Below are 22507 nucleotides of genomic sequence, written 5' to 3'. Positions count from 1 at the left end.
TTGTACAAAACAAATAAATAAAGACATATAGCTCACAGCACTCGGGGAGACTTCCGGTCAAGCAGAGCATCACACTGTCATCAGTTGGAATGGACAGCAAAAAACACAAGCACATGATGTGGGCTTATGATTGGTTGACTATAACAGAGGAAGGGAGTGTAATGTGATGTGATGTGAACATGAAGTCAGGGCAGATGGACACACTGTCCTGATTCAGTCTCTGGACACTATTTGGTTTCACATGTATTCTTGTAGGCCTACTGCCATTTGGAGGCCACACATTTCCTAATTAGCCAAACAGTTATCTTGAAAGTATAGACATTTGGTTATTACCATCATCATTACCACTACTTTTATATCAAGTCACCCTTTAGGGCTGTGTATGTGAGTGGGGTGTTCAGTCATTTAAACTACAAGCCAGTCAGCTTATGCAAGTTCTCTGGACGTCCATTCATAGACTGGGTTTGAATATTTGTAATTAACAATTTTCATGTAACGCAATGTTGTATTTCAAAATTTACAAAAATAATAACAAAAGTAGAGTGGAAGATCTCTTTTCATTATTAATGCGGGTTCATGCACTTGATAAACCAAGCATTTACCGATTTACCCGCCATAGACACTTCAACATTAACAAATTAGGCTATTTCACAAAAAGTTCTTTGGTTAATGTAGTATGCAAATTTACTTTATAATTTAGTGAAAGGCATTCTATCATCTATATCCAGAAAGAAAGTTATGGTCTGGGAAGGTTTATTGACTTAAAGTCACAGAGCTGGTGAGTTTTGAGTCCTTTGTATGAGGGCTCTTTCAGTGTCGGGACAGATATCCATTTTGTAAAATTAAAAAGCTTTCAGTCTGAACTAGTTGCATTACTGACATCACTCACAGTCCCAATAGTTTTGGCCAATCCCTGTTACAAATTACTGAAAGTAATATATTAGCATTAGCACCTATGACATCATCTGTCATTAATAAGATAATAGTGCAAAGTGCTAGTAGTGCTAGATAATAATGCTTTGCTTGAGACAAAAGAAGTATCGCTCAGTGAATGTTAATGAAACGCATGTAGAATCGATCACTCTGATCTTGGGAAACATCTGCCTCACAACTACAACGCTTTGGCAATCCAACAGAGCTTTATGGAAATCCCCTCCGATAGACAGATTGTCAATTAGACAGGAAAGAAACAGTTTATGGTTATATATACATATAATATATACACAAGTGCAATTAAACATAGACAGACACACAGGAGAATGAGTTTAACACATTAGCGTTTCCTCTACATTCACTCCTCTGAAGAATAGTAGTATCCACTGTCAAAAGAAAATGTTTCTTTATCATCCTTCTTTGTAGAGAAAAATAGATAGTATATAAGTATATACTTATAAGTATAAGTATAAGTGGATGCTTATAGTATATAAGCATCCAAACAAAAGTCCCACAATGATCTGGAGCTACTGTAAAGTGCCTCACCAAACTTTCAACACTGCTTGAATATACTACAGTTGTAGAGAGACACTAGCAGTGGCAATGTAGTTTCAGTGTGTGAATTGTTGTGCCTCTGCATTTGTGCATGTCTCTGTGTACTGTATATGATGCTCCTAAATCAGAAATTGATTTAGTGGTGCATGTAGGTGGAATACAAATATATCTTTCAAATCAAATAACAATTTATAGAATATACCATCTCTGCCGCAGGCTAAAATGTCTGCAATATTTTCCAAAACAATCAAATTAGTCATTTACATATTAACACCATATACAGGGCTTCAGTATATATGCTCTATGAAGCAGTCTTTTCAGTTTGAATGAGGCAAACATTAGTAAATAGATCAGGGTCACAACAAGGTGAGAAACCACTGATTCTCTTTGAGCTATAACTTATTTTTATAGATTATATGGGGAGGACTTAATCTGGTAGAAAGATTCTGGAAAGGCAAACATCACCCATGAATTCACTTCCATCATTCAACACACTAGGATCTTTATGTCCCCATTTCAGTTAAATGAATGTTCTCTAAGGTGATCAGACCAACTACAAATTGTGACCAAAAAAATGTATAAAACATTTGTACATACTTTAGTTCCATTCTTCCATTTTTCTGACTGGCCAAAGGCCAAGGACCCAAACTAAGTGAATTTAGGAGTACTGGAGCGCACCCCAGGTGCTCTCTGGACGTTTGGTCATTCATTCGAAGAGTTCCTCTCTTGGAACTGACCACCCCGAGGGAAAATCCAGGTTGTCCCGAGCGTCTGAATATTGGAAGAGGAAGTCATTGCAAAATGCGATGGTTACAGCTTGTTTGGTACTCTATATACACTCATACATATAGTATGTATGCAACTAGTGAAGTAAATGAAATCTTACCCATAGTAGAGCATGTACTATGGGCATGTGTACATTCATGTCATGACTCATGTGTGTATCTGCTTTGTGCATTTATACAGGGTGAGGATGTACATGTATATACTGCAGTGTACATTGCTGCACACACAGGGTATCATTAATTATCAATTAATGAGCTGACATGACTCCAATTTAAAACTCCCATTGTCCTGTGGAAAACACATTGCTCATGCCATAAAGTTTGTGGTACGTACATAAATATACATATTCACATGTGTGTCAGAGGTGGAAAGCAACTACCGGTAGTTATAATTGCTTTAGTTACTGTACTAGAAGTAGCATATTGTGCTAGTAGATTTTTATGTTAAAGTGACAATTACCAATTTGTTATGGATGCAATATTTATAACATGAATCTGCCTGAATTACAGTATCTATTTAATTTGTTTTTCAAACACAGATGAAAATGAACATGGTCATAGGTCCCTGGTATTAGAATGCAGTATTTGAGCTATAACGAGAGTGCATGTGCAGTGCTGTTTCTGTGATCAACACCAATTAACCTCGAATGTTTCCTTGATATAGGTTGCCCTTCGGTCAACCAAAAAAGGAACTGAACTGAAAAAGATGGGAGTTTCTTGGGGAGAAGCTGAGACTGAGGTCATGGACCATGCTGGACCATACTACTGCTCGGAGTGAAGAGATTAAGTAATATCGGATTCGGTTTGCGGATATCTTGGTAACTGACACTTTAGGTCCTAATTTTATTTCAATAATTATTATTTGAAGACATAGTGATAGAGAGAATAGGATCTGGTAGTTTATAGCTAAATATGGTCATACAGGACTTTACAGTACCTGAGACGCACACTTGCAAACAATATTAAATTGTTTGCAAGAACAATGCCAAAAGAGGTAACCTATTAATTTTTGTGGGAAAGACTTGGCAACCTGCACAACGAATTCCATCTGAACGTGCCAGGATACTTACAGTATAGGCATTAGGGTATTTTTAAGTAAGTAACTCTTTTACTCACATACTTTTGTATACCCACGCAGTTGTATTACCATTTGCATAAAGCATTTCAGCACTCTTTCCACCTCTGGTTCAACGGTGTGTGTTTTAGTAATCAACATCAACACATTATTTTCCTGCCCATGAAGTCAAATTGAAATCAGTGTACTGTCCCAAACAATTGAGAACAGAGGAATATGAGGATCATCAGTCCAGTGAAAGGTTTTGTCTGTCTTCTGTTGAACTCAACTGTTCCTGAAACACACACAATCAGAGTTTTAGCACACAAATAATCTGACCTTAACTTTAATTAAAGCAACTGTCATGCAAAACATTTTTACTTACTATCAGGTTATGGTCAAATGCTTTTCATAAAAAGCCTGGAAAAGTGATTAAAAGGCCACATTTGGCATATATATTTTATGATAAAGTGATTTTATTTGGTTAAAATAAGTGTAAAGTAGCTTTTTATTCATAGTACTCATTGCTGTATAGAGTGTTCAGTAACAGGAGTCTCCATGTCTCTCCAGCTCTTTATTAAACAGGTCAGGACACCAATTGTATGCAATCAGGATAGAGAACTCAGACAGGATACAGATTAAACAAGTGAAATTGGAGGTGAACATGAACAGACAAAATTTGAACTGGAACACTATAAAAATGAAGCTGATAAATGGGTTCTCTATTGATTGGCTGAAATTTTGCATTCCACTTGAACATTTATTTTCTGTTTATTAAAGAGCTGGAGAGACTCCCGTTACTGAACAATAGCAATGATTACTATCACAATATAGTGCTTTAACCTTTTAACAAAAACAACTTTTTGTATTAACCAAAAAATATCACTTACCCTACCTTATTTTAAATTATACTCCATCTCATCTCTGTCACTTGTTGAAAAAATGATTTACAAGCTAAGAACGCACAGCAAATCAGTGACACCGTTAGGTTATAACAGTTCCATATCAAACCCGAATAAGATTTTTCCCCCAGTATCTTCTCACACATGTGCTCGCGCACACGCACAGTCACAAACACAAAATTGTCCCACTACCTTATTGTATCATGGCTGATTCTTCATTCTCTCCTCTGTGATCTCTTCTTCCATCCGCTCGTCCTCTCCCAGTCCCTCTTCCATCTCATCCGCTCTCCTCTCTCCTTCCCTGGTCGCCGTCACGTAGCTCTGTCTGCCCCGCTGCCTCTGGGTGCGTCTCAGTTTGCGGTCCTGAACTCTCCTCCTCTGACCGAGGCCGGGCGTCTGTGCTGAGGCCGTGGGTGACGAAGGGTGAGGGAAGAGTGGCGAGGGGGAGGGAGGGGTTTGACTCGCGGATAAGGAGGTGAGTTTAAGATCTGGTGGACTAGCAGCTGGGCTGGTTAGTGGAAAAGTGAAAGGGGAGGAGGAGGTGGTGGCCTGATTCAGGGCCAGGTTTGACACTTGGATTTGGATTGTCGTGTGGTCATCAGATGCAGTGGATGCAGGAGGGACCATGCACGAGGCTGTGTTTTGACATGAGGGGGCTGAGGGCGTCTGGGGCGAGTCATTCGTTGTGACCGCAACGTGCTCTAGGTCTGGATGTGACGTCATGGCAGAGGAGACAGCGTCTGGAGTGAGACGCAGGCAAGGGGCTGTAGAGGATGTGCATACTGTGGAAGAGTCAGGAGCTGTAGAGCAGCCTGCTGCTTCACTGTCAACTGGTGGTCCGACAGGGGAGTCTGGAAAACACACAAATACAATGCCACAGTGTTCAGATATTACAGCATCATCCTTTAAGAGGCTGCATTACGGTTACAAAGACGTCCATCAAAAAATGTGAGGGCAAAACATGTACATATATTATAATCCTCAAAAATTATCATCTAAAACAAAGTCAGTCGGATGCGGTGCTTTCTACAAGTGCTACACACTGTACTACATTTTAAACTGAATCTAAAGCCTGATACATACTTAGCTGCGTACCGGTGTTGACACTCTGAAAATGCTGTTTTCGGTGAGCCACATGGCACAACCAAGTTAGCCTCGCGTAGCCAGACTATATCACTGCGTGGATATGAGTCTGGTGCTTCTATGAGGACGTTTTTTTTCCAAGGGGGCGGGATCAAAACAAGCAATTGGTTAGACCTACAACCAACTACCAATTACAGTCTCCCATATTTGAATACTGGGCCCTGATTGGTCACCCCAGACTTCGGGAGCAGGAAATGGATTCACAACGGAGCGGTGCCAGACCCAAATCGCAGAGGGCAATTTTTTTTTTTGCACTGGCAGATTCGTCTGGTCCCAGGCTACAACCAAGTATAAATCCGCCAATATAAAAAGCTTCTTACCAGGACCACTGCTGGTCTGGGACTCGTCAGTCATGGGTGGCTCCGCCTCCTCTTGAATAGTTGGTACCGAAGCAAGAAGACCTGACACACACACACACACACACACACACACAGTCATTCTGTGCTCCAATTCCGCTAGAATTCCTCTTTATTTACGCATTCTACAAGCTGACAATGCAGGGAACAAGGACTGTGCGTTCGATGATTGGGTTGAGGCCTTAAAGACAGCTTACACAATAACATGCTAAATAGGGCCTCCTAAGTACTCTATTAGTTTTAGTTTCAGTAAAGAAAATTCTGTCTCAGTTCAAAACTGTTAAAATTAACGTAGCTCTTTTCCTTTTAATTGTTTTACCTCAATTTTTATTTTAGGGCACATAGGGTTTATATGAAAACGATAGGGCTAGAGGGTTTGTTTCATTATGACAGTTGTTTACTTACTAAGTCCTCTGTAGTGTGACAGTTGCTGGTAGACCTGTTTCATTCTCTCTATGTTCAATCTGCTTCCCTCTGCATGGTTTATCATGGGTTTGGGGTAGTCCACTCCCACCACACAGTTGGCAGCCTTCTGGACTGATTGTGGGGCGTTCCAGGGCTCATAAATGTACCGGTTTGGGTAGTCCTTTAAAATGGGGATGTAACGCCTGTGGAAAAAACGTTTACATGTTTAATTTGCTTGTTTGGCTTACTTAATTTGAAGAACAGGAACAGGTTAGAGGGTATTGTGAGAATGCGCAGTAAAATTGTGAGCACAAATCAGAATGACCTCTCTCAACTATATAAAGTCAGAGTTATAAAGAAAGCTCTGTCTATTCTTGCTGATGCTAGTCACCTCCTGTTCGGTGAGTTCAGGTTACTTCCATTGGGTCACAGATACAATGAGCCAAGATGGAGGAACGAGAGATTTAAAAAAAAAAGTTGCTATTGGCCTTTTAAATAACACTGTGTCATTCTTTGTGTCTTATGTGTATTGTCTGTGTGTTGATTGTTGACGATGATTGTATTTGATCCTTACTGTGCAACAAATTTACCCCTCGGGATAACAAAGTTGACATTGACAGCTCTTTCACAGGTACATTATTATGACCTCCTTGACTGTTGTCATGTTTGTTGACAGATGTTTGACTCTGAACTGCCCTCTAGTGAATGTATTGCTTAACGTCCATGCCAACGTAAAGGACACGTTGAAGTACAGTATTTTAACAGTGACATAACATCGTTTGAAACTGACATATTTTCTTACGTAAACTAAACAGAGTAAAAAGGGATCATGCTTAAGTCATGCTGGAAAAGGAATGCAATTCACAGCAACAAACATCCCTCCACTTCGTAATAGCCTCTGTGCTGTGCATTATTCTTCAATAACTGGACCACTTGTCATTGATCATCCCTTACATAAACACAGAAAATAAATCTGATCATGTGAAGCTATAGAAAATGGTTCACTACGCTGCGATAACTTGGCAATAACTTACTGTATCAGGGTATATCCAGTATATGACTTTCACTGTATACTGGACTGTAATTCCTGAGGAAATGCGTAAAATAAGCTGTCACAAGATCTCTACCTGATGAAGTCTCCTGAGGGGTCTGTGCGCCTCCCAAAGCCAACAGGACAGTAGCAGTGGAAGAACTGTTGGAAGAAGGCACTGCAAGACAGCCACATCCAACTCCCAGCATTCACACTCCAATCCGCATCCAACAGCGACTCCTCAAATACCTGGATTAAACACACACAGTCAGATAATAATGGAAGAACCACAGGACAGTCACAGGATGGTCAGCGCATTCAAGTAATAGCAAAAACTAAAGCTAAACAAAAAACAGACTATAGCCTTCATCGTTTCATGTCTATCTCATCCCCTAACTCTCTCCCACCTTCATGCCACTCTCCCAGCTGATCCAGAGGTCTCCCCTGGTGAGGAAGCATGCTACAGCGTGTCGTGCCAGGTGGTGAATCCAGCCCTCCTGTCGCAATTGCGTCATGATGGCATCTATCCAGGGGAACCCTGTTTGTCCCTCAGCCCATTTAGCCAACGCCTGAGGGTTCTGGTCCCACGGAATCTGGAGAGAAACATTAGATGAATTATGACTTATAACAACAGCGATGACGACTTTATTATCAACATCACCATCCTCATTAGATCATTAGGCATTACTTATGATTATTTATCTAAAATCTCATTGTGTAAGGATTTTGTGAAAGCACCAGTAGTCATTCCCACAATAACATCACAAGGTGTGTTTTGAACAATAATGTGATATTTGATTTTGTCTATATCGCCCAGCCCTACTCTATTGTATTTGTGGCTTAACTTACGACCTGTAGTTTACAGTATAGCACGTATTATATTAGGCCCTTAAATGTCTGAAATAATGTGTTTATCTATGCCAACATTTGTTCTTTAAAGGCTTCTCTGTCAAATATAATTTAATGACAAAAGATGGAATTGTGTTTTGACCTGGCTGATTGCCGCCTGCAGATATATTTATTATTATTATTATTTATTTGGTTTTCTGCTTTATATGAAGAGCCAAGAAAGCAATAATATATGTCACAGGTTTTCAACTGAATTCAACCCCAACATTATGTGATATAACCCATTAAGTGACTTGGGCTATCCACAACAACAATTCTTATCATTAAAGTACTAATGGTGGTAGCATCAACAAGAGCGATCATGGGCTCAGACAAGTGTAAAAGGCATTTTACTATGTCAGAGCAGTGATGTCACACACCTGGACACAGATGGGGTTTCCCTCCATGCGATCAAAGTTTGGGTTGTTGGTGGCAGCTGTATAGAAGAACTCCCTCCATAATAACTGACCAAATAAGGACAGTGGTGGACTGCAGCGCTTACGAAGCTAGCGGGGAGGGAGAAGACAGACAGAAAGAGTAATTCGAAATGATCAATTGGATTTCATGAATGTTTTCTTAGTAGAGAAAACTAGTATTCAAAGTAATCTACATTGTGTGTGTGTGTGTGTGTGCGTGTGCGTGTGCGTGTGCGTGCGCGTGCGCGTGTGCGTGTGCGTGTGTGTATTACCTTCATATACAGCTCTCTGAGGTTATAGTAGAACACCCTGCAGGACAGACAGCCAAAGCGAAGGTAAGGGCTGAGACCTGTAGGACTGGCAAACAGGGAACACGAGTTGATCCGTGGGTGCTCAAAGTTAGCCACCCACACCTATACAGAAAGACAAGATACAAGGACATAGCAGAATATCAGTGAGCAAATCTTCATGGCCATGTAAAACACCAAATACTTTAGTTTATACTGGCCAATGTTTAAAATAAGTCCCAGATTATAGCTTTAACAGTGTAGCATGTTAATAGTTTCAACACAGTGTGCCACTCTGATACCTGCAGATAAAGGTTTAAAGTGGTTTCTTTACCTTTCTGTCCAGGTGTTTGTTTAGTCTGTCCAGGGCTTCAGACTCACCTCCTTTCCACACAGCAGGAGGTAAACCCTCCATCTTGAACCCTAGTAAGAAAGATTGATAATTTAAACTAAATACAAGAACAGCCTTTTTTAGAAGCCAATTATTTTTTACAAAATTTTCTCCCCAATTTAGTCGTTAAGCCAATTAATTCCTCCCCACACACATTCACTGCGGTTGTATCCTACTGACTCACCTGCCCGTGAGGAGCCCCCACCGGGAGGACGTAGAACCTGTGTCCTACTCCTCCCACCCAACACTCCCCGCTGACAGGTGCCGCCCCCAGCCCGTAGGAGTACATGCAATGACCAATATCACCCTCCCAGCTTCCCTCCCCCGAACACAGGCCAATAGGGCAAGCAAGGCTGACGTCACTCGGCGGCTGCGGCTTGCCCCGCCCCCGGTCTGTGGGGTCGTTATCTCCCTTCACTCGGAGGTTCGCAAGTAGTAGCCTGCAAGTTGGTCCAGCTGATGCCTGATTTATACACCGCTGCACAACAGTGTCACTTGACAACCAGAAATGTTCAAGCCCAACGTGTAACAGTCATAGTCTGTATTGCCATTTGCCAACACAAAGACCTTGAGAACAGAATGGTGAAAGGTCTAACCATCTCAAAGGACTGAGGAGTTCTTCTCCTTTGGGAGGGTAAAGGGATGGTTGCAATGGTGTGCATTGCAAAACCTGACATTTAACAGTTGAACTGTGGTGGTGCCGTTACAAATAGTAAAGGATAGCCTACACAGAGGGTTTTACCAAACTAAGATAAACAGACACATGGGTTGTATACATACATAGCCAGTTTCAATGTTACATACACTGCACAGTGTACAGTGTAAGGTAAGGCAAAGGCATGTCCACAAATTAGTAGACTGCAGAGTAGTTAGCCTTTGGGCCCATGCATCTTAAATGCAGTAATTCTTATTGATTCACCCGAGGTCTTGAAGTAATTCCGTATTTCTTATTGATTCACTCGAGGTCCTGAAGTACATGCCCATAGACATTGAAGTGCTGCATTTGATCAACCAAGCATACATGTGAGCTGCCGGAGCTGTGGCACACAATGATCATCGTTCCAGTGCCAAAGTCAGGCGATCTTGCCAAGACGGACAACTACCAGGGCATCAGTCTGAGCTCACAAGTTGCTAAGACAGCTAACCAGATGATTCCAACCATTTTCGACCCATCTTAGATGCTCTACTGAGAAACTCAAAGAATGTCTTTCGCCCTGAGCGAACAACAGGCGGGCCGATAGTGGCTCTAAGGAGGATACTGGAAGGGGTCAGGGAGCGGAACCTATCAGCGGTGATCACCTTCATCAATTTCCAAAAAGCGTTTGACACCCTACATCGGGAGAAACTCACGAACATCATGAACATAGCAAAACATACCTTAAAAAAAAAAACCTTAAAAAAAAAAAAAAAAAACACCCTGATGCTAGGCAGGAGGTTGTGGAGGGCAGCGATTGAGTCCCGAGCTGGTGTTGGCTAGTCTCGCATCGCATCGATTCAACACTCGTTCACAGATAGGCATGGTATGAATTTAAAACATTGACCGATTTCAATTCGATCAGAGCCCCCTCACTTCCATTATTATTATTATAAATGAAAGTTACATTTCAAGATTACAAAACATGTGAAAAGAATAAAATAAACTATTGTGGAAGTACTTTTGTGGCCTACTGGCAGTGTGCATTATCGACACAATCATTATCAGGTTTGGTGCTGATCGGTCCAGCAGTTTGCGAAATTAGCTCCAGGCTCACCCTCTAATATGGCCTGCCTCTTGCAGAGCCATGCCATAAAAATGCAGACACCTACTCTCTCACCTAGTTCTTCCAGGGATGGTACACTGTAGTGATGGTCATGGTTTTCAGCTATACGAGTTCTACATCTGTCCATCTGCTCCTGGCTGATGGTAGGCATAGGTCTCCTGGGCAGCTCCAGTCTGTTCACAATGGCCTGGAAACGCTTGAATGTTAATGGAGCGCTGTTGTTGTTCATCTCTATGATCCTGTAAAGGAGAACAGAAATGGATAGAGATGTACTGTCGGTACAGTGATACAGGTATGTGAGCACATAATATATTATGGCGCTGTCCCACAAGATCTTCCATATTATGGGAGATTTTGTGGGACAGCTTTGGTCTGATGATAGTATTTTGACTGGAAGTGATTCAACAAAAAGATCAAATCTGAAAGAGGTTTACATCATAAACTGTGAGTATTCTGAGTGAGTGGAATAGGTGAACCTGTTATGAAAGTATGTGATCATTTCGAAAATGTGAACTTTATGATTATATGTTTTTTTGCATATTTAAAACACAGTGGAGGTTGCCCAAATAATAAATAATATTGCAGGTATGAGATGTTATGGAGAATATTGTTTGGTCCAATATATCAGCTGACAGTCTGTCTCTGTATTTATAGTTTTCTATCTTATACAACACATTTCTATCTGTGAGTCGTTGTAGGATCCATATTGGTTCACTGCAGGAACGGATAGTTTTATCGCAGGTGAAGTTCAGCCATTCAGCCACACGTCTCTCACAGAGCATGTACAGTACACTGTACAGCCTCACATGTCCATCACCACACAGCCCTCCCTCAAACACAAACAGAAACACTTAACAGGCTAAACCTCCTCTCTTCTCTTTCTCTCTCTGACTCTCACACATACGCAACTAAGCTCCTTCACTCACTCCCACACACACATCCCACCACCCACTTGGGTGCACATGTCTGGGAGTGTGATCTGCAGTAGCGAGGGGTGACCACTTGATGTCACCGTTGGATGCGCTGCAGAAACTCTTGCTGTCATTTCAAGATGCGTGTGCAAAACCGTGATGGTTTAATTTTTTTCATTTCTCCAAGAGAAGTCACTTGAGTTCATCTGAGAAACTCTATATACACACTATATCACCATACACACGTTGCTGTCTGCATTCAGTGGAATGGAGCATTATACTCCTCCACAAAGAAATACTGGTTTCATATAAGAAACAACACACAAGCAACTCTGCTGTCAACTGTCAGCAAATGTCTAAAATGTGATTAAGAATAGTCCAACAAACACAAATGGGAGATAATGGACAAAATGTTTAATACACAAGAACTCTAACAGAGACAAGGTGGAAAGGACATCTGAAACAGAGGAGAGAGCCTATAAGGATGTGAGATTGTATTAATGTGATTCCAACAGTTGTCTTTTCATGTTTTTTCAACGAGAGGGAAGCTGGTGGCATAACTTAAAGTGTCAACCACAATGTCCCAGGTTTGATCTCAACTTGGGGGCCTGTGTTCCATGTTACTCGCCTCTCTGCCCTCACTTTCCCCTCTATCTTCATTGTCTTGTCATAATAAAATAAAAATGGCTAAAAATAATCTTAAATAGAAAAAGATGGGATAGTATGGTCATGCAGAGATTCTGAGAATAACCGCAAAGTAATTCTATGTGATTATGTTCACCGTATGATGAAGCATTTCTCTCCTGATCAGAGAATAGAGTACCAAACAAATAAAGTTCTGTCATCTACACCAAAGTGTTCTGGTTGGTGGTCCATTCACAAATGAACACAATTTAGCTTAAACTTCTTTACACATCTTTACACTGCAGGAAGAACACGATAGAAGCCATGTGACTGACTGTAACTCTGGCATAAACCTTACACAGCACCATCTTTTAGCTGCATTTGTGTTAAGGCTGCTGCCTAGATATCCATTGGTTAAAGTGGGTTCTTGGCCATGAATGCATATTTTAGTACTGGGTTGCTCAATGCTCGTGGTAACAATCAAACACTTCAGTGACATGCTCTACCCACTGATAAACACAGCACCAAATTGACCACAATCTAGTCACTCACGGTTTTGTTGAGTTCATGTCTGAATTGCAACCACAATCAAAAACGTATCCACCAAACAAGTTTTCGCTTTGGACTTGATGTGATATCAGCTACATTGTTTATCTGGTTAGACCTGCTGTAGACGCACAGGTCCTCATTTTGCCTTGCACTTTTATGAAGCATTTTATAAGGTCATAGACTCATATCAGAGGGTGAAGTGGTGAAAGCTGCATCCACTGAACTGGCCAGCCTGCTGGATCACTTTGTTACTTTTCCAAATGATGGCCAAATTGCACAAGTGAAGCGTGCGGGTGTCATGCACCAATAGCAGATCTATATGCTCACAACATGTCGCACTGCCACTGCAACACCTTGTGAGCTTGTAGATCTGCTACCAAATATAACTCAGGCTACTGTGTCCCAACTCCCGAGATGGCCTGGGGTCAGTCCAGGACACACAGATCTTCAAGGTGTGCCGACTTTTCACCGAGTTCTAAAGTACCGACAGTGCCTACCCACTCCTTCCATGGGTGAGGATGAAGGCCTTTCCCATGGCCAACAATGCCTCACAGATGTGCTACAACAATACCCATAGAAGAACAAGGTGTGCCACTGAGTGAGTGCCTGGAGGTATTGAAGAGGTTCTTTGTGTGCCTGAACCAATAACAAGTGGAACCATAACACATGCACCATATTACTGGCTCATAATGTGTGATGTCAATGATCCTCCAGGGCTCCTTGCTCATGCTGATAATCCAGGCCAGTCTCTCTAAATGAGAGAGAGAACGGTCATACAAAGCTAAATCTAATGGTTGTGTAATGCCAGCTACTTTTGTCCGCAATTACTTTTGAAGGTTGGTCACGGATGATGCGAATGTTGTGCCTATTTTGTTTTTACATTTAATTAAAATTACATTTAATTTTCAAATACGCTTTGAGAAAATGTCATGATCTCATTATTTGGTTAAAGGTTTAATGACATTCACTTTTACACCACATTCAAAGTCTTTGTCCTGGTCCTTCAAAAGTGTACAAAAAGTTTTAAGTGAAAATTCCATTCCAGTGATCCATGGCAGGTGTTTTTCTCTCATATTTCTAAAGCCTTTTCAACTGCAATGAAAAAATAAATCTTTGCCTGCGGGTGTCGCTGGTGAGGGATTTTGCCTGTCAATCATCGCCTCTGCTCCGCCCCCCCCCAAAGGAAAGGATAGGGGAGGGGAGGGGCGAGGAGGAGAGTGGGCGGGATTAATCGACTGTGACCTCACTGTCGAAGGGCCAAGCTCAGATTACTTTTCAGCCTAATTATTCAGAAAACCCCAGACCACAGAAAATCCACTGAATGTTCTAAGTTCAGTTTTTTTGGGTGTAATTGAGGTCATAAAACCCCAAATAAAACATTGAAAATAAAAAAAGTGAAAATGAATGTCATGATACCTTTAAATACACTTTTCTGAGAGGTATGCAAGAGGCCACTGCAACATTTTTAAATACAGTATATCAACCAGGCTACAAATAATATTTTCTTTTTTTTCACAAACATTACTATTTTATTTATATGTTTAAATTAATTGTGTAGTACATCTTGCCCTGGTAAGGTAGGGTAAGGAACTCAAACTGGGCTCAAACTGATCCCAATCTTATTTATTAATTATTTGATTTTTGGGGGTTTTGAAGATGTTATCCAGATTAAAGCTTAGATTTGATCTCCTGATCCGAACAGATATCAAAGTGATCCCAATTCAGTTTTTTGTTTTGTTTTCAACTATCCACATTGTTGTGTGTGTAAGAGTGTTTTGTGTGTAATGTGTGTGTGCGTGCATGGAAATATGTCAAACCTGTCCAGGTTGTAGAGAGTGTGACAGTTTCTGACCATGGTCTCAACTCCGAACTCATTGGCCATCTTAATGATGGCCCCATCCCTTTCCTTCCCATAAGGCTCTGGGTCATACTCAAACGTTAGCCTGGTCACCTTCCACTCCTGAACAGAACCCAAGACAGACGAGACACAGTAAAAACAAGAGAGGAAGAGAGAGGGAAAAACATTATTAGAGAGGTACGGTAGTAAGAAACTAGCCTGGTAAACCCTCCCTCCGGAAATCTCTTTTCCATTTGATTCCAGGAGTGAGTCTGGCATGAAGGCTTGTATGGGCGTTTCTAGTGCATTACCAAATAACCGAGCCAATCAGCGTCCTCGCTCATTGTTTTGTGATTGACAGCGGGGGTAGGCCAATCAGGTGGAACCCGAGTGGTTCACACGTCATTAATCAATACACCTTTCATACAAGCTGCTCATTAACGTCAAAGACAAACCAATTACTCCTGGTGATAATCACTGCAGCCTAAAGTGGCTTAATTGGACATCAAAGGGCCACTTGGACATCAAAGCTACATTACTCCCGCCCAGCTCCAGCCCACAGCCAAATTGCCCATATAGGTCTACAGGCCAGACTCACTCCTGAAATAAAATACAAATGAGATTTCTGGAGTGAGGGTTTACCAGGCTAGTAAGAAACCTGCATCAGTAGACAAAATATTTCATGAGTCTGCCAAACCACAGCTAAATTCCCAAAACAGATGTCAGTGTCAGTGGGAAACATAAACTTTTTTCCTCAGCCATTTTCTGAAAAGCTGTTTGCATGTACACAATGAGAAAAACTTAAAATCATATATGAAATTGCTGTGTAGAACAAAGGTCACTATTCCATACAGTTTGATTACAAATCAGTATTCTGGCTAGTACACAGGCCAAGTATTTTTGAAATATTTTGAGGGCAGAGAGGGCCTGGGGTTATTTTTGTTCTTTGTGACAATTGCAGGGACAATACAAGGGTGTCACCGTCAAGTAGAATATAAAAGATTCTTTCCTGAAGCTATCTGCAGCCACATAGCCAGCCCAGCACACAAAAGCGTTTTGACAGGGTTCGAAATTGCGAGGATTTTGGTCGCAGATGATCATGAAATCTAAACTGTGCGACCTCAAAATATAACTGGCAGCATTTGTGCGAGTGCAAATAATTCTCTGGTGCGACGAGAGCTCCCCTTGCCCCGCCATCGCCAAAAATAAACGTGCTTTCAATGCCTAAGTTGTGATCTGACAGTAGGTGCTCTGGTTGTGATACAGTAGCGTGGAGATAAAAGTAGTTTGCTCATTGGCATGACAGAGTGGACACATCGTTGAGCTCTGGATTTTCCAGTTGAGAAATGAGACAAGTCGATTCATTGCTGAGAGGCGGAGCTGCTCGCTCTATGTGTGAGCACCAGTGTGTGCTTATGCATGCGTGCGTGTGTGTGTGCAGTGCAGGCTTTGTGTCTCTAGGCAGAGACGGGAGGACACACGGCTGTCGGTGGTATAGTGTAACAATTGAGTATTGATTCAAAGATTCAGATTATGGCTGCAACTACTTATCAGAACACACATTTTTGCTCTCAAATGACCACAATCAAAATAAGCTCATACATTTTTGGTGGTTTATCCTTTTGACAGATGTGTACAAATATGGTCAGGTATATTATGTTTTTTTGTATGATTTATTGAGTATGATCAAAGATTGTATTCATGGACCAAATATTATCCATTATTTTAAATTAAACCTTTTTCCAAAATCTGATTGGAAGAAAATCTATTACAGTTACAGTAAAAGTGTGGTAGAAAACAACTTACTGGTTATTATCCACAAGTTTCCTAGGGCGTTGTGGGTATCACTTCCTGTCGATTTGATCAGGTATCAGGGATCAAATCGACAGGAAGTGATGCCCACAACGCCCTAGGAAACTTGTGGATAGATTAGTATTCTACTCATAGGTCAACTATTTTTTGTGCACAGAGAGGGCCTGAGGTTGTTCTAGTTGCTTTGTGAGAATTGCAAGGACAATACAAAGGTGTCAATGTCAAGGATAATATACTGTGTCAACAACACTGTCACCTGCACAGCTTCTTTCCTAAAGCCATCGCCATCCACACAGCCACCCCAGCATACAATTGCAGTGTTGTAACTGCTACAGAATTATTTACTACTGTACGTACTTTAGAGTTGTACTTGACTCTACTAAGCGTGCCTCTGGTAAGACGGCGAGGTCATTGATCTTTAGCTTTACAGAAGATCAACTTGGATCAGAAGAACCAAGTTCGACCCAGCAGGCACTAAAACAAATAAAACAGCATAATCTGTCACTGTGGATGTGGTGCTCCAGCAATACATCACTGACAATATCCAAGTTTGACTCAAGAAAACTACAAATGAAGCGCACTAAAAATAAAAAAAAATCTGTAAACCTGACTGTGTCTGACTTGACAATAAAGATAATTCTGATTCTGATAATGACAGCTACTGTAGATCTAACCGGCAAGTAAATACTATGTCCTTCTTCCCGCTTTCAATCACTGTCAACTCAGACTGATAAAGAATGACGAGTATTCTTGAGGTGGGTTGCCCCTTTTCATTAGGACAACCTTTTTTGTATGTTAGCATCAGCAGTATTGACTCCACCACCACGTATTGTGTCAACTTCCAAACCCATCAATTGTGCTGCCGATAAACATTACCGTTATCAGCCTCAAACTAGTGGCCATAGAGTTCAAGATGATATTTGAGACAGAGAGAGAACTTCTGTTGTGTTAAATGGGGACCTATGTTCATCCATGCTACGTTATATTGTGATGATCAGGAGGTTTTCAGGACAACGGCTACATCCAATTTGCAAAACGCACAAAAAAGTCAAATCTAAATAGATCAAGACCTCCAATACGCCAACTTCATGATCATCATGCAGCTTTATACTCCCAAGTGAAGGTAATACACAACAATTTAACTCAGCTACAACACTGTGGTTTACCCAAGGGCACAACTGGTTGTGTGTGTGTGTGTGTGTGTGTGTGTGTGTGTGTGTGTGTGTGTGTGTGTGTGTGTGTGTGTGTGTGTGTGTGTGTGTGTGTGTGTGTTCGTTCGTGCGTGCGTGTGTATAGGGACATAATAATCAATATAGGGACAATGTGATCAATAATTTATCTTAAAGCTGCACTATGTAACTTTCTTATCAGAAAGTGCTGATTTTTTTTTACCATTGGGCTAATAGAGCCTGCCTGCTTGCTCAGGGGATAAATTGAATCTTGACCATCAGGTCAAAATTTGTGTCAGATCCTGTCTCAATAGAAGAGCAGGGAGACCAAATATAACCACCCCAATTGTATAAATTATAATATATTCTACCATACAGATTGGACAAAATTACATTTTATTCATTAAAGCAAAGTTACATAGTGCCGCTTTAATATTATATTAATACAATATTAAATAATATTATATAATTATGTAATATTATATAATATAATACACCATAAAAACAAACACATTTTCGTGGAAAAAAAACTCCAGCCACATTTCCTGATTCAAACACAGGCTGATGCCCACTATCAAATAGGAAGCACGTCTATTATTATCATGATGTGACAGAGGTATTTTTTCTGCTTAATGTGGAGGATGTTCAGTTTATTAGCCTTATGATTCTGGAAGGTCAGGTACAACACACCCACTGTTAAGAATGACCTCACAAAGTGAGGCTGGGCTACTTCCCACAATCCAATTGTAAACTTGCATGCAGGCTCAAAAGGACTAGCAGGTACAGTAGAGTATGTAGCCATTCTTCTGAGTCCATAAGAGGGCTGAGTCACAGGTTTCAGATTGAGTGAGCAGACCAGTACAGACTAGAGCTGGACGATATAATATTCATATTCATTCATCTGGAATTTTGGTTATTGTAATATCATGATATAAATTCTAAGTACTCTTTTGAGTAACTTTCAACCTGGTGTCCCTATTTTGGGCATTTCATTATAGTGGGACTGGCCCCGAATGTCCAAAGCTTCGAAGGTTTGTTCGTTATACTGACATTCGGATCTCAGTTAACCCATTTTGGGGCGGAAACCCCTTTTTGTAACTATGCCTTTCAGGACGGGAACCCCTTTTGGGGTTCCCGTTGCTACTGTAGCACTGTATGCTACTGTATGTACAGTATATAGCAACATACAGTTTTTTATAAATATTTGAAGTTTTTCAGAAAACTTAGGTCAGGATTTAGAAGGCGTTTTTAGAATCGGTCTCAGGTCTACATGGGTTAAACGTTCAGATGTTTGGTTATTTATTTATTTATTCTGGCTTGCGAGGCTACGCACTCTGCATTTTGCTAGCCATCCGGTTTAGAGAGGAGACAGAAACGGTATGTGTGCGTGCCATGTATGTGTTCTTTCAAATTACCATACATTACAGTAGGCAGGTTCTAGACTGGATATGAGCGCAGAGCAGGAAATATACGTTTAATGTTCAGGACCCTAATCCAGGAGTGTTTGGAAGATTCAGTCAAAGAAGTACAGAGGTGGAATAACTGAAATGTTACAGGGCTGTGACAGGGCTCCCTTGTAAAAGAGATTTCTGATTTATGGGATTTTACATGTACCGGTATAAATAAAGGTTAAATTAAAAATGTTAAAAACCTATGGCAACTAATATCAGGTTAGTAGCCCCTGGAGTGGCAACAAATCAATTGATAATAGTAACACTGACCTTAAACAGCCCAGGGAAGACATCAGTAGGTTGTCCTCTGACTACAAACAGTCTGGAGTTTAGTTTCTTCAGACTGTTATCCAAGTCCTCAAGGGTCTCCAAAAGAAATCTGATGAGAGACACGTAAAACAGGGGAAATGTTATCGATCAATCAAACTGCAAGGAGACAGATTACTGAAAAATATAATAAATAATAATCAACCAATCCCAATATTTCCAGTGTCTCAATGTGTACAGTATGTGCAACCTTCTCCTTGCAAATAGTAACATTAAGTGTTTTTTATTTCTTATTTTATCAACTGCATCTCTGAAAATGTAAATATTCATTACATTACCACCTAACGGTGACGTTAGGTGGTAAACGCTGAAATCGTCACCTTTAGGAGCATGATTCGGTGTGCATACTCAGTGTTTCTGTATATTTTCATGTGTTCTTCTGTATAGCACCTGGTATACAGTACCTACAACATTGAGTTTCAATATAGCAATTAAATTAATTCCAATGACTAACCAACACAGTACTTTAGTCTGCATCATATCAGTGTTTCAGTACAATTATATTTGTAAAATTAGTAGTTTGGGTGTTGACTCCAGTCCACACATGTGTCTATATTTTGGCTCTAAAGGAAAATAATACTGTACTGTTCCATCTTTGGTGTGTTGTTTGTAAAAATGTATGTCAAGATGGATGCCTTCTCTACAGCAAATCAAATATACCCATGGGTACAAATAAAGTAACCTGAACCCAGACCTGAACCTCGGGAGGCTACCAGAGCGCCATTTATAAAGGTTTCGTGCCAGGGAAGATTTTTGTAGTACAGAATTCTACAACTGTCTGGAGGGAGGGAAACCTCTGATCGGACTAGTCATTCTTATACATTTCTCAATGGGCTGACTTCTAGCCAGTGAAATAATAGTGAAATTAAACTGTTGCTCATGGACCCCATGATGTCCCCAGATCCTACTTTGAGAACCCCTGGAACAGATAACATAAGGGAAAGGCACTCAGAAGAACCTAAGTACAATGAGATGATACCTATGACTTGGCTGCAAAATGTTTTGCATCAGCTAAATTCTGTAATTATATGGCTAAATTAGCAGGCCAAGAGAACAGGGTCAAAATGTATTAATTAACCCAGTTTTATATAAGATGAAACTGGAGTCACTAAATGACTGCTACTCATTCAGTTGGAATAATAGGCCAAGATCATGACATTACAGACTTTAAATTATAAACTAGCATTACTGTAGCTGACAGACGGTGTAATATAATAATAGTATAACTGTATAATGCAGTAATTGTCTAGCTAAAGTTAAGCAGTGCAAGCATCATGGATAACAAAAATAAATGCACTTTTAACCAAGCAGTATTTTACAGTAGGCTATATGATGCGTGTTTACATAAGGACATAACAATGGCTTCAAAGGTTATTATTTCAACAGACAACAATAATGGCACTTAATAAAGTCAAAGTACAGTAGAGGCTCATGTCTGTCAAAACCTAGCTGCTGCCATTAGCTAACAGCTGTGGGGAGGCCCAAGCCAGCGTTGCCAGCTTTTGAGAGAGAGACAAGCAACCAGGTCTATGAAAACAAGCCCAAGCCCGCCCGTTGGCTATTTGAAAATAGCCAATCTACAAGCTCACAACGCGTAGCAATGCGACGCGTTGTGAGCTTGTAGATCTGCCATTTTCTTGTATGGGGGCACTAGCGTAAAATGTTTTCAGATGGGGGTCCGCAGACAAATACATATTAATTTGGGGGTTCTTACCTTGGAAGTGTTACAGAAACACTGGTTTAAACAACATTAGGAGGCGCAAATTATGCAACTAAACGTTTAGAAACAAGCCCAAATAACCGCAACAACAACCAATATTTACAAGCAACTTTACAGAAAAACAAGCCCAAAGTCGCTTATAATAAGCGGACATGGCAACGCTGGCCCAAGCCTGAATAAACTAAACCCGACCGGCAAAAAAAAAAAATCACAAATTACATAAGGTAAATATTTACTTGACGAACACGTGTCACAAATTTTCAATCATTAAATCATTATTTGGTTTTATTATTATCTATTTATTGTATAAATAGATACATACTAATAACAATAATAATATATATAATATAATAATAAATATAAGAAACGTTCCCAGACCTCCATCGGTTGACTCCCACGTTGGCGGAGCCAGCGAACCACGGGTCCAGGATATAAACACAGCGCACGGTGTCCGCGCCGTTCAGCGCCTCTTGAAGGGCCGGATTATCGTGCAGCCGGAGCCCCTTGCGAAACCAATGCACCGAGTTCACCACCATGATTGATTACTTCTTCAAGCCCATCGTTGGGAGTGACGGTTAGAAAAGAGAGTCGAAATTCAGACAAAACATGCAGTCATTTGAAGCTCGAAAGAAGCTACACGGCGCTCAGCCCTTCAACAAACTTCACTGTTCCACTGTCAACAATTAAACAGCTGTGGGCGTGAGCGGGTCTGCTCCAATGTGACATAACAGGCGTCCTCTGATTGGCTGGAGGGTGAAACGTGTGCGGGAATTACGATGACGGTGACTGCTGATTGGTCGAACGGCACATGTTGGCAGGAGGGAATCACACGTTTCTGGGGCAACATTCTCCCCTGTAGTCATGATGGGTTTGTCATGTGGGTGGAGAATGATTGATGATGGATGCCACTGCTAGTCTGGATCAGGGTCATGCATGGTATTTGGTATTGGTATCCTACTGTAATAATATAATATAATATAATATAATATAATATAATATAATATAATATAATATAATATAATATAATACAAAAATGTTGTAAATATAATACAAAATGTTTACAAATGTTGTAAATATAATACATTAAGAAAATATAATACAATACATATATATTTATTTATATGTGTGTGTGTGTGTGTGTGTGTGTGTGTGTGTGTGTGTGTGTGTGTGTGTGTGTGTGTGTGTGTGTGTGTGTGTGTGTG

At 40.6% G+C, this 22507-nt stretch overlaps 1 protein-coding gene across 2 annotated transcripts; it reads right to left on the bottom strand.

Moving 5' to 3' along the window:
- On the bottom strand, positions 1-21981 carry cry2 (cryptochrome circadian regulator 2). Of its 2 annotated transcripts, XM_080437924.1 has the most exons (13): positions 21684-21981; positions 19529-19637; positions 14807-14949; positions 10960-11144; positions 9089-9177; positions 8740-8880; positions 8432-8557; positions 7571-7756; positions 7261-7412; positions 6134-6336; positions 5693-5773; positions 4422-5080; positions 1-3622 (listed from the first exon to the last, which is right to left on the bottom strand). In XM_080437924.1, the coding sequence occupies exons 1-12, from the start codon at positions 21839-21841 to the stop codon at positions 4431-4433; spliced, it is 2223 nt and encodes a 740-aa protein (XP_080294050.1). In that variant the 5' UTR covers positions 21842-21981; the 3' UTR covers positions 1-3622; positions 4422-4430. The 2 variants fall into 2 exon arrangements, with proteins under 2 accessions (XP_080294050.1, XP_080294051.1); XM_080437925.1 differs by lacking the exon at positions 14807-14949 and having other exon boundaries at positions 21684-21823.
- Between the last annotated feature and the right edge of the window lie 526 nt (positions 21982-22507).

The sequence above is a fragment of the Gymnoscopelus braueri genome, assembly GCF_963280865.1.
Source record: "Gymnoscopelus braueri genome assembly, chromosome: 9".
Taxonomy (NCBI): domain Eukaryota; kingdom Metazoa; phylum Chordata; class Actinopteri; order Myctophiformes; family Myctophidae; genus Gymnoscopelus; species Gymnoscopelus braueri.
Note: the sequence above shows the minus strand (reverse complement) of the source record. Positions and strands in the feature narration are given on the sequence as shown.